The 16,637-nt window shown below is 57.5% G+C and overlaps 3 protein-coding genes across 3 annotated transcripts; 2 read left to right on the plus strand and 1 right to left on the minus strand.

Annotated features, from left to right (window-relative positions):
* Window positions 1–1,946: 1,946 nt before the first annotated feature.
* On the plus strand, window positions 1,947–3,132 carry BXZ73DRAFT_57495 (porphobilinogen deaminase; the record flags this gene model as incomplete). Its single annotated transcript, XM_048021590.1, has 3 exons — window positions 1,947–2,405; window positions 2,493–2,503; window positions 2,571–3,132. The coding sequence occupies 3 exons, from the start codon at window positions 1,947–1,949 to the stop codon at window positions 3,130–3,132; spliced, it is 1,032 nt and encodes a 343-aa protein (XP_047871156.1).
* Window positions 3,133–3,762: 630 nt separating this feature from the next.
* BXZ73DRAFT_93521 (cytochrome P450) lies at window positions 3,763–6,074 on the plus strand (the record flags this gene model as incomplete). The annotated part of the gene is made up of 14 exons (XM_048026679.1): window positions 3,763–3,858; window positions 3,912–4,032; window positions 4,096–4,243; window positions 4,305–4,391; window positions 4,445–4,559; window positions 4,624–4,796; window positions 4,861–5,032; window positions 5,097–5,133; window positions 5,182–5,294; window positions 5,350–5,416; window positions 5,494–5,619; window positions 5,693–5,797; window positions 5,915–6,018; window positions 6,045–6,074. 14 exons carry the CDS (start codon window positions 3,763–3,765, stop codon window positions 6,072–6,074), a joined length of 1,494 nt encoding a protein of 497 aa, XP_047871157.1.
* A 307-nt stretch (window positions 6,075–6,381) lies between these two features.
* BXZ73DRAFT_108389 (uncharacterized protein) lies at window positions 6,382–16,252 on the minus strand (the record flags this gene model as incomplete). Its single annotated transcript, XM_048017149.1, has 44 exons — window positions 6,382–6,393; window positions 6,452–6,647; window positions 6,714–7,047; window positions 7,122–7,348; window positions 7,413–7,506; window positions 7,567–7,586; window positions 7,650–7,731; window positions 7,795–7,893; window positions 7,984–8,048; window positions 8,107–8,144; window positions 8,217–8,517; window positions 8,581–9,347; window positions 9,407–9,761; window positions 9,825–10,038; window positions 10,109–10,385; window positions 10,449–10,532; window positions 10,596–10,724; window positions 10,787–10,823; window positions 10,883–10,952; window positions 11,006–11,046; window positions 11,240–11,343; window positions 11,402–11,450; window positions 11,513–11,525; window positions 11,575–11,618; window positions 11,670–11,714; window positions 11,788–11,878; window positions 11,936–12,016; window positions 12,067–12,199; window positions 12,334–12,562; window positions 12,612–12,671; window positions 12,903–12,954; window positions 13,006–13,018; window positions 13,078–13,105; window positions 13,162–13,178; window positions 13,233–13,375; window positions 13,444–13,533; window positions 13,597–13,609; window positions 13,759–13,867; window positions 13,921–13,970; window positions 14,237–14,673; window positions 14,730–14,988; window positions 15,041–15,081; window positions 15,262–15,359; window positions 15,921–16,252. 44 exons carry the CDS (start codon window positions 16,250–16,252, stop codon window positions 6,382–6,384), a joined length of 5,973 nt encoding a protein of 1,990 aa, XP_047871158.1.
* Window positions 16,253–16,637: the final 385 nt, after the last annotated feature.

Below are 16,637 nucleotides of genomic sequence, written 5' to 3' on the forward strand. Positions count from 1 at the left end.
AGGGCCTCCGAGAATGAAAGGTAGCTTTCGTAGCAGGGATGGGGGTTCCGCAAGATGGAGTATTTTGACGCGAGGTAACGAGAGCAGGGAAGGGATAGGTGTCGAGCCTGGCAGGGGTCTTAGTCAGTGTCTTGTGGGACCAGATCCCTCTTTCCCTTGTTGTGGTTGCCACTCACCCCCATATCCAACGATATATGTAAGAAACTCGTTTGTAGCAAAGCTTTCGGCGTGGTACATCATACGGGGACTTCGTCCTATGTCTCCGAGGACCACAATCGCGACAGAACGCAAGGCTGGACGAGGCTTGGGTGCGGCATACCAAGACCAGAGGACGTAGGAAAAGCCGGCAAGCAAAGCAAGAAAGACGAGAGGCGACGCACTGCTCACCGCAGTGGCCATGGTGGAGGAGAGGACAAGCTGGCACCTCCAGTCCCAGCTGGGAGACGAGATTTACGTGCGATGATTGGCTGCGCACTTGCGGAAATGATGTCACGTCAGAGCGCCCGTCCTGAGTAAGACATGCGGAGTCCGGACTCGACTCTGCTCACTCCTTCTTGGTTTCTGCCATCATGCTCTCCTCATCATCCGTCGCGTCGTCTTCGCTACGCGCGCTGGCACGCTCTGCGAAGCGCACGTCCACCAAACGGCTGACCGCCGCCCCTGCAAGCGCAACTTCCGCAAGACATTTCTCTGCGTCGCCCCGTCATTCTGTGGCCATCCAGCATGGTACGACCTTCGCGACCGCGGCACCAAGGAGGTCCGGGCATTTGGGTCTGGGTGCGAAGCGGATACAAAACGGTGCGTCAGTCTCTCGCATTTATCCTTGCAGCAGCTCATCTCGACCAGCTCGCACGATGTTCATCCAAACCGAGACCACGCCGAACGAAGACTCACTCAAGTTCATCCCCGGCGTCGAGGTGATGGGCGACGGGACCGCGGAGTTCACGGACACCCGCTCCGCGCTCAAGTCCCCGCTCGCGATCCGGCTCATGGGCATCGAGGGCGTCACCGCGGTCTTCTACGGCCCCGACTTCGTCACCGTCTCGAAGGACTCGGAGACGGCGTGGTCGGTGGTCAAGCCCGAGGTCTACGCCGTCCTCATGGAGCACTTCTCCGCCGGGCAGGCGCTCTTCCGCTCGGAGGAGGACAGGGAGTCGGCGGGCCCGCAGGACACCCGCATCCTCGACACGGACTCGGAGACGGTCGCGATGATCAAGGAGCTGCTCGAGACAAGAGTCCGGCCGGCGATCATGGAGGACGGCGGGGACATTGAGTACCGCGGGTTCTCGGACGAGGGCGTGGTGCAGGTGAAGCTGAAGGGGAGCTGTCGCGGGTGCTCGTCCAGCACGGTGACGCTGAAGAGCGGGATCGAGCGGATGCTCATGCACTATATTCCCGAAGTGAAGGCCGTCGAGCAGGTGCGTACCTCCGCTTTCCCCCCCTCAGCGTTAATCAAGCCCTCAAAAGGTGCTCGACGAGGAAGAGGAGATCGCGCTCAGCGAGTTCGACAAGCTCGAGAAACGCCTCGCGGAAGAGAAGGGCCGCAAACCGGACTCGAGGTAACTCTGCCGCACTGCTCTTCGCCGTCCGTTCCGCGCTCACGCACCCGCTTGCCCTGCCCCGTCCGCCGGCTCGCAGTATGGCGCAGTACATGTCTGTGTAGATATACCTGTACCCACCTACTTAATCACCTTCGCACTGCGGGAACGCCGTCACGCCGCCGCTCTCACACCCCGCGCGATGTGTGAACGCGCCGACGTGGACGCGCCCACCGCGGACGAGTCTCCGAGGGCGGGCGTGTAAGCCGGCGGGTGGGCGAGCAGCGGGGCCGGACGTCGCCGGCTGCTCGCGCCCGCCCGTCCTCTTAAGCCACGATCATGTCGCCGTCGCTCTCAGCTCGCTCTCTTTCTTCCTCCCCCTCCCCGCCTCCACTCCGATCTCCGTAGATGGCGACCGACCTCCGCACGTTCACCATCGCCTCGCGCGCGTCGGAGCTGGCGCAGGTCCAGACCAACATCGTCCGCGATGCGCTCGCGAAGCTCTACCCGGAGCACGCCTTCGCGACGTCCTTCATGACCACCGGCGGAGACCACAACCAGTCCCAGGCGATCTACCTCATCGGCGGGAAGGAGATGTGGACGAAGGAGCTCGAAGTCGCTCTCCGCGAGGGCGCGGTCGACATGCTCGTCCACTCGTACAAGGACGTCCCGACCGCACTCCCCGCGGGCTGCGCGATCGCGGGCGTGCTCGAGCGCGAAAACCCCGTGGACTCGCTCATTGTGAAGGAGGGGCTGTCGTATAAGAGTCTAGAGGAGTTGCCGGACGGGAGCGTGGTCGGGACGAGCAGCGTGCGCCGCGTCGCGCAGCTGAAGAGGCGGTTCCCGAAACTCGTTTTCCAGGACGTTGTGAGTTTTCCCATCTTCATCTGTGCGCACGCACCCGACCAACAAGCCATGTCCACCCTTCCCGCCCCCCGACGGCGCGCCATGCAGCGCGGCAATCTGTGCGTTTCCCACCCCCCTCTCCCGATCCGCCCTTCCCTCACGCGCACCCGCCTCCCTCTTGTCCAGAAACACACGCATGAAAAAGCTCGACGCCCCCGACTCCCCCTTCGCCGCGATCATCCTCGCCAAGGCCGGCATGGTCCGCCTCGGCTGGGGCGCGCGCATCACCCGCGACCTCGCGCCCCCGCTCCTCCTCCCCGCCGTCTCCCAGGGCGCGCTCGCGATCGAGGTCCGCGCGGACGACGCCGCCGCGCGCGCGCTCTGCGCCGCGATCTCGCACTGGCCGACCGCGTGGGCGTGCGCGGCGGAGCGCGCGTGCCTGCGCGTGCTCGAGGGCGGCTGCTCCGTGCCCGTCGGGGTGCACAGCGCGCTCGCGGAGGCGGCGGGCGCGGACGGGAGGAAGGGGGGCAGGATGAGCCTGACGGGCGCGGTGACGAGCCTGGAGGGGGAGCGGCACGTGGAGCACACGGAGAGCGGGGAGGTGTGGTCGGAGGAGGAGGCGGAGGCGTTGGGGGCGCGGCTGGCGGGGGTGCTGATGGGCGCGGGGGCGAAGGCGATCTTGGAGGACATCGCGGCGGACAAGGCGAGGCGGGTGAAGGAGGCGGAGGCGGCGGAGGCGACGGTCTAGAGACAGGCAGGGTAAGAAAGCTTGAAAGTCGGACGTTTGTTATTGTATCGCGGTGCGGGTTCTCCGACTTGAAGTGGAGGTCTTTCCATGGCTGTGACATGGTCGCACTCGACACTCCCTTTGGATGCTACAGGCATGGCGCAAGGGAGGACCACTCATTTTCGCTATGGCCGTGCGCGTCGCCGCCGGATGTCAAATGTGGTGGAGGGCAAGCGCCCATTGCGAGACTTATACGATCTCCCGTCCATTGGCAATCGCCACAGACCTCACGGCCTCAAGGACGCAAGTCCAGGCGTCGAAGTTCCAGACAGCGGGGTGAGCAGGAGTGGCCTCGCTGCAAGTTGCTGCCTGATGCATTCTCGTGACATTCGCCGTCGGACATGGATATCGTTTTGACTCGAGGGTGTAAGTACCAGAAAACAATTGAAAATCAGAGCACTTCTCCGTCCGCATTGATGCAACGCCACAGGCAACAGCAAGCATCGCATTTTTTGAATTTCAAGCAGGCCACATGTCATAACATTGCATATAAATACAATTGCATCCTCCAATTCCCTTGAAAAGCTTCCACGTCACTCCTTGTTCACCACCACCACCATCTCCGCCATTCATTCGAGCCTCTTGCACAGGATGGTCGAGCTCGAGCTCAACTGGAGCACCGCCGTCATAGGCTTCGCCGCAGTCTTTGCGGCTTCTCGCATCATCAACTACCTCGACTGCGACAAAGTCCGTGTCATGTTTTGTTTTTGCACGTGCTTTGATCCTCACACGCTGTGCAGCGCACCGGGCACCTCCCTGGTCTGCGTTCGTTCGCCACACCGATTTCCCTCTTTGGGACGATCCTGCCGTCTGGCAGATGGAACCCGGGCAGAAACTGGCAGTGGGAAACTCGCAAAGAAGGTTCGCTCCGCCTCTCCTCTTCACGACAGCCAAACTGACCGCGAACCGCGACACGCTCGTCAGTGTATGCCCGCCATGGTACCGAAACCATCTCGGCCTTGCCGTACTGCTTCGGCGCGCCCATCATCTACACGTCCTCGCCTGAGGTGTCCCGCCAGCTCATGTCCGTCAAGGAGTTCTTCAAGCATCCAGAGATCACGATTCTCGCCACGTGCGTGCCGCACTGTGATCGGCGTGCTACCGTGCCCTCTGACAGTCCCATCGCTTCTCAGTATGTGGGGCCCGAACCTGTTCTCCACCGACGGAGAGCAATGGCGGCGCATGCGACGGATCATGACGCCGGCGTTCAACCACTCAACGTGAGTGTCCGCACGCGTCGGAGATTGGCTTCGGGGGCTCACAGCACGCGCAGCTACGTCACGGTGTGGGAAAACACCTCCCGCACGTACCGCGAGATGACCTCCAACGAAGGATGGGACGCGCAGAAGACGATCGAGGTTCCCAACATCACACGGCTCACCGCCAAGGCGCGTTTCGCCGTCCTGCCGTCGCCGACGACGCTGCGCGCTGACCGCCCTCGCACCTCCGCAGTTCACGCTCATCCTCATCTCGTGCGCCGGCTTCGGCTTCCCGCTCTCGTGGGACTTCAGCCAGGCGGAGGGCACGGACAAGATGTCGTTCGGCGAGGCGCTCCACATCATCTCCGAGAACCTCATCCTCCGCCTCGTCCTGCCGAACTGGTCCCGCCACCTGCCGGTGCAATCGTACGCGCCTGGAATGTTCTAGGAAGCAGGCTGTAGGACTGACGGTCTTGTTTTGACGCTTTAGGTTCAAGGATCTGCACGAGGCGTACGAGATTGCGGGCAAGTTCCTCCACACGCTCATCGACGACAAGAGGCGCGAGTTCGCGTCTGGCGCAACCCCGGGCAACGACGTGCTGAGCCTCATGATCCAGTCGGCCGAGAGCGAGGGCAAGTCGAGCATGACGGATGAGGAGCTGGTGCGTCGAGTTGGCAGTTCTGATGGACCGATGTTGGGCTGACCCCTATTTCCGTCTCAACAAGACCGGCAACTTGTCAATTCTGCTGCTCGCAGGGCAAGGTGAGTGCAGCTTGGTCTCCGCAATGACTCCCTAACTGGCTTGCACAGAGACATTGGCCTTCACGTTGAATGCCACGCTCGGATACATGGCGCTCTACCCGGAGTTCCAAGAGGAGATGTACCAGGAAGTCATGTCCGCAATGCCCACAGCAGACGATGTCGTACGTGTACACGATCCGTATCGACCCTTGACGACCCCCTCACCTGTCTTCCAAGACGCTCGCGAACTCCCACAAGCTGCGCAAGGTGCAGGCGTGCATGCTCGAAGCCGCCCGCCTCTTCCGTTCGTGCCCCTCTCGTCCGCTCACAAGCCCAGCGCACACAGTCCTCACCGCCCCGCGTCCCCCTCCTTACCCTCAGCGGCCGTATCGATGATGATCCGGGACTCGTGCGAGGACATCGTGCTCGAGCACGTCGGCCCGAACCGCGACGAGCGCATCGCCGTCCCCGCCGGCACCCGCTTCGTCGTCGACATGATCGGTCTCCGTGAGCGCCCCCCTTCCCTCCACCGCCGCCCAGCCGCACGCCCACTAACCGCTGACCGCCGGCTTGGACACAGACCACAACCCGCGCACCTTCCCGGACCCCGAGGCGTTCAAGCCCGAGCGCTGGTACGACGCGCCCGAGAACGCGCTCACCCAGTTCTCCTTCGGCCCGCGCGTCTGTGAGTTCGCTGCCCCGTCGCTCCCCACTCCCGCTTCCTGTTTCCTTTTCCTGTGATGCGATGTTCTGACGACGCGCGCGTGTTCCAGGCATCGGGCGCCGGTTCGCGATCACGGAGGCCTGTGCTTCCTCGCGCACCTCGTGCGCGACTTCCGCGTCGAGCGGCTCGCGGCCCCGGGCGAGTCGCGCGAGCGGTGGGAGGCGCGGTACATGCAGGGCGCCGTGCGGACGACGTTGGGATCGTGGAGATGCCGCTGCGGCTCGTGCGCCGCGGGTGAGGCGGGCGCGTGGGTTCGTGTCTCGCTGGGTCCCGGTCGCATGATAATAATTGGTACGCCTCTTTGCGATTGTGATACGGGGCACGCTCCGCGTCGCGTCCGCGCCCAGCTTCGCCGTGTCCCTGCCCAACCCAAGTGACCGGAAGCCGTCACATCCTTGCTTGTCTTCACGCTATCCCGGCGCCGTGCTCAGTCGACGAGGGTGGATATCGTCCACCAGCGTTTTCGGCAAAGATTAGCGCTCGAGCCGAGGCGTCCTTGATCTCAATCGAGTACCATATGCTGACATTCTGCAAACATAACGACTTCACATGCGGCGCTGCTCGTTCGCATAGCTCTCAATACCATCCACGCACGCATCCTTCAAACTTGCGCACGCAACGCATCGCCAACGCGACGTACTCGCTCCACCGAGGGTCGATGCCGGCCTGGGGCAGGATCTTCCGGACACGTTCCAAGAGAGAGCGCGCGGTCTCGACAAGTTCAAGCAGCTCCGCGCGGTCTCCGTTGCGGTGGACGGCGCCGTTCGGGGCGAGCGCCTTGTGCAGTTGCATCGCCGCCTTGAAGTCGGTGCTGACAATTTCGAAAGATTGTTAGTGACCACTCGCACGCCGCATCCGGAAGAACTGAGCGACGCACCGCGCCTCGTTCATTTCCTTGTTGAGCCGCTCAAGGTCGCGGTGGTCGTTGGACCTGTCGAGCTCTGCAGAGGCAGCGGACTTCCGGTGATAGAGCAGATCCTTGAGCCCGTCCACGGCGACGAGCAGCTGCGGGACGGGGCCCAGGTAGAGATGGCGGTACGCGCACCGTCCGCAGCAGGCTTCCTTGTGAGCGCTGAGGCGGAACCTGATGAACATCGCGCGGACGCTGTCGTCGATACTCTTCCGTTGCAGGTAGCTAGAGTACGCCCGGTCGATGATGAACGCCGCGCAGTGCTGCGCGGCAGTGAATTCTACCGCGCGTTGTTCCCGGTCTGGCGATTTGGATGCAGTGTTGACCCCTGTTGCCGTGCTCGGATGGGCCTGCCGGGTGCCGGCGTCTTCGGACGGGGGTCGATCGAAACCCATGGGGGCGTGGTGATGCCCAAAAGATGGAGGATGTCGGAGTGCCGGGAGAAATACACATTGCGAATAGAGCCAGATTTGACACCGGTGCTGTTTGCTTGGATAGGCGTCGAACTGTGGTGAAGTCGTATCATCTCGTCGGTGGGACAGTTGTCAAGAGACCGCAGAGCGAGGTTCCTCCGCTCTGCCCAATCCAAAGCGTAGATAAGTCTGAGGTATAGGGGAAGCTCAGATATTCTGGCGCATCTCAGAGATCGCCGAAATGTGTGCTCACGGCGAGATAGTCGGGTCCATCAGCCTGGAGTGCTTTGAGTGAGCCATTGTGGCGTTGGCATCGACTTCGTATGAAGGGCCACTGTTGTATGCCCCTGTACGAGGTTACGAGTAAGAATCGGTGTTGTATTGCGTAGGACAATATAAGAACGTACAAAGTAGGAAGTTGATGCATCTGAAAACGAAACATCCCCATTCGTTAGAAATGTGGAAGTCAAACTATAGATCGGATACCCACACCCGACGGAAGTAAAGCGCACGGTGCATTTTAGGGTTGAAGCGGTTGTCTGAGAGATAGAAAGTTTCTGACATGAAGCGACCTTGCACGACAGCGCGTGAGCTCGATTGAAGGAGGTATGGGCAAACAACAAAAAAAAGCTCACCTGCAGGTTCACCGCCGCAGTACAGAAGTTTCAACAGCTTCTTGACGCATTCCCCGTACGCTTTCGGCGACAACACAGCTTGTTCCACCAGCTCCGTGGCTTCCATATCGCGTAAACGTGCACGAGCCAACTCTTCGGCAGACCAAGCCGTGCAAGCTCCCACCTCGAGTCGCCACCAAATCGACGCACATAGGTGATCCAAGTATTCGCATAGAACACCGATGTCAACAAAGTTCTGATTGTCGAGGACGTACCTAAACGTCAACCAGAATATCAGCATGGTGCAACGCGACGGGAGATAAATGCACATACTGGACGTAGATCACCCCCCGTTCAAGTGCGTTTGGTTCCTGCAAGCGTATCGACGCGATCAGTTCATGCAAGGCATATATAGGGCGATGGTCGTCTTCAACTCGACCAACGGTGAGCTCCTGTGGTCTCCAGCTTCCCGAGCGCACTGAACTAGGGACGAGATGGAGGTCCCGGGCGGCACCTGCCCGATCGAAGAGCATTGCAAGCCTTGCTGCGCGCATAAAGTTTGCCAGAAACGTCTTGCTAGGATGGACTGGATGGAGGACGTTGAGGAAGTCTTTGATCCACACGACAATAACGCGACGAGCCTCTCGCTGCAGGTTTTTCCCAAGGGCGCCAGAGACGAGGTGTAGTGATCCAAGGTTCGCGTGAGGTGGGAACAACGCTTCGTACAGTTTGCGAATCCAAGCACTGTTGAGTCAAAGCTTGTCAACACACATGTATATGATGTAATGGTACTGAAACGACTCTCACCGTTGCTGTTTTTCGCGCACGTTATAGGGCATGTCGGTGGCGAAAAGGGTGTGGAAGATCATGATCTCATAGACGTAGATGCGGATGACACGATTGTAGGTCGTAGTTGCTTCGGAAGACGCCTTCGGGACAGAACCGTGCCAGTAATTTGGACAGTCATAGCGCCCACACTGTCCGTTTCCAAATGCCGCGGATTGTAGACATGGCTTCAGGGAATACATCGTGTGCGCCACCTCTTTCTGAGTTTCCACTCGGCTCCGGAGAAGATCTCGAAGAGTCTCCTTGAGGGCCTTTTCCAAGTCGAAGCGGCTGAGGACGAATACTGAGCCCTGCTGAGGATACTGACAGACTCGATAGCATGCCAGATACAAACGAGACCTTGACATGACCTGGAAGTGGTCTTCATTGGAATGAGGTCTGAAAGCGAAAAGGGTTTGTAGGATCGGATCCGAACACGGATTCGGGTTGCAGGATAGACGCTGGAGAATACGCGCATACTGCAGGAAGGAGTGGAACGCCTTCTCAATCGCTTCGTGGCCGGTGTCCTCCAGAGCTTGAGTGACGCGCCGAAGAAATTCTTGATCGCCCGCGTCCTTGGGATCCTTTTTTGCGCGCTCCAGTGCTGCTTCTAGCTCGCCGAATTTTCCGATGAAGACGTAGTCGAGTGATAGAAGCGCCTCCGGGGTGTTCTCTTGCGCCAGAAAGACGTCGCAAAGCTCATCAAGTACCGCAAAGTCGTACAGATAGATGGCGGAGAACATTCTGAGCTGCAGTACCACGTTCCTGGTAAGTACACTGCATGTCTTCATGCCAGAAGTCAACATACTGCATCTCGAGGGTGGCTTCTTCTTGGGAGTTTAGGAAGCAGAACCTCGGCGTGTTCGAGTAGCGATTGTACGATGGGATCTCGGAAGTTGTCGTCGAGCGCAGTCAAAGGGAGACGTTCCCACAAGCCGTCGAGCACGATCTCTACTGCTCTAGAAACCGATGCGGCGTTCTCGGCGTTCGTGAGGAAGAGGTCAATGGCGCCGAGAATGTCCCCGTCTCGCAGAACCCGTTCGGCCGCGTCGTGGTAGCGGCCCAAGTCAACCAAGAAGGCAGCACCCGAAGCATTGGAGCCCACAGTCGTCCATGTATTCCACAGCCTCTGCTGTGTCGTCTTCGAGAGCTCCAGGACTTTCCTGTGAATGCGACGAGTAGGACGACATCAGAAACAGCTACCAGGATGTAGATGCTATACTCACGCAGTCCTCTTCGTTTTGATGTAGTGTAGCCGGGAGATGCTCAGGATCTCCTCCCCGACCTCTGCAGATACAACGCCCATCTTGACGAGGCGAACAGCATCATCGAACTTCCCCGTCTGGCGGTAAAGCGTCGCAGCGTCGTCGTACACCTCCGCAGCTTCGTATTCTCGCGCCGCGCTTAGCGCGGCCCCTCCCTCAACGAAACAGAGCGCGGCTGTGCGATGGTAGCTGCGGGCGTCGCGGGACTTCGCGTGCCTCTTCAGCGACAGAGACGAATGCTTGACCAGCCTCATAGTACGCGTGCTCGCGAACGTTTCTGCTGGAAATATCGAATGCCGGTAACCTGGATGCTTCCTGGCGGCGGAGGTATGCCCGCGCGACGCGCGCTTCGCGATCCAAACCTGCACGGACAAAATCGTTGGCGGCCTCTGCGTAGATCTTGTGGTGGAAGAATGTTCGAGCTTGGTCTTCCCATTCCTCCTTTGTGGAAGTGCGGGTGGTAGGGGACAAAGGAACGTGCTGATCATGGATGTCGACGAGGTTCTCATATAGAAAGAGCTCCTATAATGACACCTGAAATGAGATTCCGCTTTATGAAGTTTTCCGCCGGAGGGCGATTCTTACGCGAATAGGGTTCGAGCGATCCGAGCAATCGACGATCCAAAGATTTTTTCGGGCGCGTGTCATTGCGACATACAGATGCTTGAGCTGTTGGGCGTGTAGAAGTCAGCTCGGATGAGTGATGTGAACCCGCGCTGCGGTAAAACGTACTTCTCTGCAAACTCCCGCATGCCTGCCGACATCGGAAGCGGGTGCTCGCGCTCCTGGAACATCGTTCAGGATGATGCGCCAGGACGACTCATCAACCCTGGAGTCATTGAAGAAATCCCAGATAATGACCTGGATCACAATGGTAGTGTGACATTAATATTCAACATAAAGGATACTTCCATAGGACATACGTCGTCGAATTCCAGTCCCTTGCTCTCGTAAATGGTGCTGAAAATCAATCGTCAGCCACTCCAGTACGCTAGCAACTGAACCAACGCAGGACTTACATAAGATGCCTTGCATCAGGTACCTCGGCCTGTAGCCGAGTCTTGACGCCGTCATTCCGCACCAAGATACCTAGAATTTGATCGACATAAACACACGAACTGAGGCACAGTAAAGTCACCCACACTGGCTTGCACCAAAGTCAACCGTACTTTCTCTTGGTCCTCTGGACGACGGATGAATGAGAATCTCGGCTGTCAAGCGAAGCCCGAAATCACTCACGACTTTCCGAACACAGACCGAAGAAAAACCGAAGGATCTGTTGACGAGATAAAGCGAGGTTTCGGTCCAGGACATGACCCTCTCTCCTCCGGAAGCTGATCTATCTGTGCAGGCCAGTACCTCACAATTAGACGCACAATTGACTGCGCGCAACGAACGATCCCAATGTGCGACGATGGTTCACGGTGAGATGGAACATTGGTGGATCGAGCTCGACGTTCTTCAGTGAGCCGTAGATGCGCTGAATTTTCGGATGAGGAGTGTTCACCGCAACAACGAAGCAGAAAAGGTGAATTTACCTTTCCGAATCGGTAGTTCATCGCCTTGAGCTCGCTGAATCGGAACGCACTGTGGGCGGAGATGGTTTGTGCAGTGTCTCCCGCCCAGAACAGTCCGTTGGGGTTTGGCACAGATGGCGCAAGACTGTCCAAGTTTTAGTCGATGGTTGGTCGCAGATATGTACTCAACGTACCATGTGAATCGATCAAGAGGTTGTCCTGACATTCATCGACGAAACTGTCAATGAATTAGAGAGATATGAGTGCTGATATGAGCGAGACGACGAACATGTTTCGCAGATGACTACCGGGGACTCCCACAGCGTCCAGACATCTGATGAGACGTCGAGATCTATCGGAAGTGTATCATCAGCATCCGCGTGCGTTAGAAGTAAGAAAGAGCTCACCTATCAGCTGCATCGAAGTACCATACACCAGCCATGGTTTTCCGCCGGCTTCGATACAGTTCGAAGACGGCGTAAATACCTTGCAGCTCCTCTGTCGAAATCGGTTGCGTATGCCGCACTTCGTCATCGTGTACATACACATCTTTACTGAGGAATCCTTGATCGCTTCGAATGGCTTCGTCGGACCCCTTGATTATCGCCATTATCTCAGAGAACACTAACTCCGCACCTGCGTCCGTGCGTCAGCCATGGTATGAACGAGACAACAGAGTGGCATACTCAGGTTCCGCTGAAGGTGTTCAGGGAAGTGGTTCCAGAAGATGTGCAGGAACATATCGAAGTCCAAAAATTGAGGAAGGGCACTTCCAGCCGCGCGCCGTGGACGTGTCACCAGGACGGATTCCCAGAGCGTCTCGGAGAGATGCGATTTTAGACGGTACAACCTTTTCCATTGTGACGAGATTCCGGAACTCGTTCTCCAGCAAACGACACAACTACGGTCCAAACGCGTCAAATATGCGCTAAAAATATGGACGAAACACTTACACTGGCATAGCTCAGGAAGAGCGGGAAGTGATTGTCCTGCAAAGCGTTGAAACGCTGTGGGGCGTTTTGGACCCATTCGACTTCGTCGTCGAGGTTGAACAGTCCTTCCGACCTCTCTCGCTCGCGTTGCGACGCCAGCTTCTGCACCTCCTCCTCCGACATCCTTCCCACTTCTATAGAACGCAGTAACTTGTTGTAGTACTCCTTGACGTGCTTCACTAGTATCTCGCTTTGAGAAATGAACAGTTGCCCGTGGTTTGCTGATCCCTTGCCCGAACTCCGTCTCATGCGACGCAAGATCCATGGACAGCATCTTGAAGACGATGACGGTTGTCTTCCTACGCGCCAATTGGTATTAGCTCTCGCGGACTCGAACTTTGCTACCAATCGTCCACTGACCCAGTCCCGCTGCGTCCTTATGAAAACGAATCAGCTTCGATACTGAGGACTATATGCAGTTTGCGTACCTAGTACATAACACGAACCGTTGTGGTTGAGATCTCTTGCTGGTCCTCCTGAACGCGCATAATGGGTTGAATGATTCGTAGCGACGTACGAAATGTACGTACTCGAGGTTGAAAACGAATGCGGCGTCCTTGGATGAAAGCTGGGCGTATATCGCTGCAAGTAAACCCATAAGTGCGTGTCTGGAAGCCACATTACCGCGCTCACATGCAAGATATTCCTGTAATGGGGTACAGATATGTCAGCGACCTCCTCACGGACTCAATCGACAAGACACACCCTCGAATATGCGACGAACTTTGCATGTCTGGTGTGTAGGAGAGCGTGAATAGCAGTCGAATCGCCTAATGGTGGAATACGTACGTGAGGAGATCTTGTAGCTGTAAGAAGTTCTCATTAGCAGCCGTATAGAAATCCGAGCGAATTTCGCTCACCTCCTCCGCCTGTTCTTTGGTCAAATCTTCCGAAATTGGAGCTGTTTCGACGAGTTGGTTGTGGAACTTCTGGAGCTTGGAACACCGTTGGATACACAAGGTGATCGCCTCGTTTGTTTGTGCGTCGATCGCGGGCAACACACCTGAAAGCGCATGAGTCCAACAGAATCATGTTAGCTCGGAATACAACACCGGTCTCTGTACTGCGAACCACCATTGTTGAGAAACAGCTGTCTACTCAGTTGATTCCATGGCATTCTGTTGATCTGCACATGGTTGTATACGCCGTAGACATTTATCACTGTAATGACGAGGTGAAGCTCAGAAGATCGTCGCAGTCGGTCTCACCGAAAGATGGTTGTACCTTGTTCCTCTGCCTACACGTGAAGTAAGGGCGTTCAGTCAACGTTGAGTCAGTAACGAGTAGCAACCTACTCCTGTCTTTACCGAACACTCAACACCGATAAAATACTATAAGAGAAATCACGTCTTGGATCAAAGACGTTGCGACCTGGAGATGACTCACCACCAACCGAGAGTTGCGGTCCATCTTGGCTTCGTATATTGGAATGTTTTCGGCATTTTTTGTGATCATCTTGTGATTGTCTGGGGTGAAGTGCCCTTCGCGGAGCTCGCTGTTGTAAGGTAGGATGAGAATAAACACGATGGAAAACACACGAAGACGTACTCTATCTTCTGAGTTATGATCTTGAGTCGGTCTCCACCTGCACGCTCAGCCTGACGTAGATCGTCGGTCCGCGTTCTTGGACATTCTGATCTTCCATTCGTCGTTAGATCCGGTCGTATCCACCGCATCGCTTTGGAGGTCATCGGGCAGATATGGCGCGTTCGATCGCGACACGGGAATGTGTGGTATGTACGACTGCCAGATGAACGACCTCGCTGTGTCCGATCGCAGAGCGTGCAGGAAGTGCTACGGGGAGTATACACATCAGTATTCTCGCGTGGTTTCGACCACGTCAAGAGGCGACGGCAGAGCGTACCTCCAAAGTCTCCATCTGCTCAGATATAACGCTGGCCAGAAGCACGTTCGCTTGGAACTTCGATGTGGGGACCTCGGCCCCGTACGCGAGGATGTGCTGTATGTCGACGCCTGCCCCACGGCCGGTGTGGATGGATCGCCTTCGTTTCTGGTTCTGCTTCTGTTGGGCCTTCTCTGCCCGACGCGTTTGAGGTGTGGCCGCATCTTCGTCGGGAAGAGTGCCGCTGGCGAGCAAGAGCGCGATCGTGTTGATCACCAGCATGGTCACCCGCGCGGTCGTCCGGTAGGTTTCGAAGGGATCGGCGGGGGTATCGTTAGGAGGCGTTACCGCGAGACGCTCCATCATCTTGAACGGGATAGAGCCCGTGAACGTCACGTCGAAGGAAGGTGGACGAAGGAGTACGTCAGACAGTTGATCGAAGTCGTTTGTGGAGCAGGCTGCGGTGCGCATACATGATGGGGTTGTTTACAGATCGAACGATGGACGTACTCACCTGATAAGAGAAATTCAAGGACCCCTTGGGCACCATTGTCCTCCAGAGACTGCAGAGTCGCCAAGAGATCCGAGGTTTGATCCTGGAAGATTTTTGAAGCGTCTGAGAGCGCCCTGTCGACGTCCCCGTGCGTGCTGAACAAAGCGGGTTTCAGTCTCGTCGCGAGCTGCTCCCCCGCGTTGCGTCCTTTGACCTGGGCCGCTGAAGATTTTCCCGAAGAGGGCCGTCCGGGCGGCATGATCTCGAGTTTTGTGGAGGACTGTGGACTGGGATGAGAGCAAGAGACAGGGTGTCTGATACAGGAGACGCACCCCCAACACATGTCCGCGCTTGATGTCCGCGCTCCGCTCCGCTGGGTTGCCGCCGGGCACGTTTTGAGTACAAGGTTTGCCATTACACGGACTTCGAGGTTCTCACGTCGCACACACATGACATCAGCGGGTTTTAACATGTTGAACGCTGTCACTTTGCTATGAGTTGGGTCTAGACTCTAGTACGAACCAATAAAGCCAACAACGCACATACAACCAACCTTTGGGGCGCAGCAACTTGTTAAGTCGGATGAGTTGATTGTACGCGCTGTCCGGGACTTCCGTAAAGTCGCCCCGGAGCGTGTCGAGGAACTTTGTGCTGCGGTAGCTTTAGCCGCCAGCATAGTACGCAATGAATTGACGATCAAGGTAACGTCTGGGCGTCCCGTGCGGCTTCTGCACAGATTGGTATACTGGCGAACGTGTCAATCACAACTCGTCTGAGCAGTGTGCGGACTGAAGAGCTCACCAAATTCATTACTCGTGGTTGAGGTCAAGGTTTGAATTTCGGGCGGGCCGGCGCGCGGTTCCCCGAGCGTCCGATTCGATTCCCGAAAAGGAAATCCCTATTAATCAAGCGCATGCCGCTATTAGAACCTGGCAATCACATCCCGACACCCACTTAGTGCGATGTGTTTCCCCGAGACTATGGCAGAGGGGAAGGCGACTGAGGCGGGCTCACAGCTCGGCACATTGAAGTCAATCCACAGGCTCGTCAGAGAGCCCTCGGCCGTTCTAAGAAACGAACACCAACAACCCCATTCTAGAGCGTGTACGTGCAGAGCCTTCTGCCCTTCATAAGCCCTCTTTCAAATGACAGTGAAGCTGCAGATGGCGAAGACCAGATACAACAGTGAAGTAAGACCAGTCCTCCACTCACTAGACCATATCGTCCAGCGACCGTGCTGCGCGACCGCGATCAGCGCCGGCTGGTGGTTTCGCCGCCGTGTTGATCGACGCGAGCCGGTACTTCCCCTTGGGTAGCCCGCCCGCGACCTCCGCCGCGAGCACGCCGTCAACCGCGGCGGCGTTGAGGCCCTTGAAGTAGATGTACGAGTTCGTCGGGTTTGTTGAGTCGAGCGAGGGGATCGGCTCAATGACGATGTGCGAGTGGCCGGTGGTGTCGCCCTTGGCGTCGAAGGTCTGCGGGGCGGCGAAGTAGTTCGTGTTCGGGTTGACGAAGTTGCTGGCGTTGAGGTGCGAGACCGCCATCTCGACGGTGAAGTTCGTGTTCGCGGGAGCGTCATGAAGTTCGCAGGGAACACGAACTTGGACGACGGCATGTTGGATGACGCCCGCCGGCGCCGGGTTGCACGACCTGGTCACGATCTGCTGGACGTTGGTGATCGCTTGGGAACGGTCGCGCAGAAGTTGATGAAGTTGTTCGAGGATGTGAGCGATGCAACTTGCCCCGGGCTCGGGCTACAGGGGAGGCGTCAGCGGGCGCAAGGAGAGACGAGATATTCGGCTTATATTTCCTGGCCCTTTCGAGCAAAGCCCGTGGCGATCACAGAATTTAACAGGGTGAACGCAGACTGGGGGTCATTTTGAGGTGCGCCACTGGCAGACGCTTGATCACCACCCGGTCAGAACGCTC

This window comes from Epithele typhae, assembly GCF_022376455.1.
Source record: "Epithele typhae strain CBS 203.58 chromosome Unknown BXZ73scaffold_158, whole genome shotgun sequence".
In the NCBI taxonomy this organism is placed as follows: Eukaryota; Fungi; Basidiomycota; class Agaricomycetes; order Polyporales; family Epitheliaceae; genus Epithele; species Epithele typhae.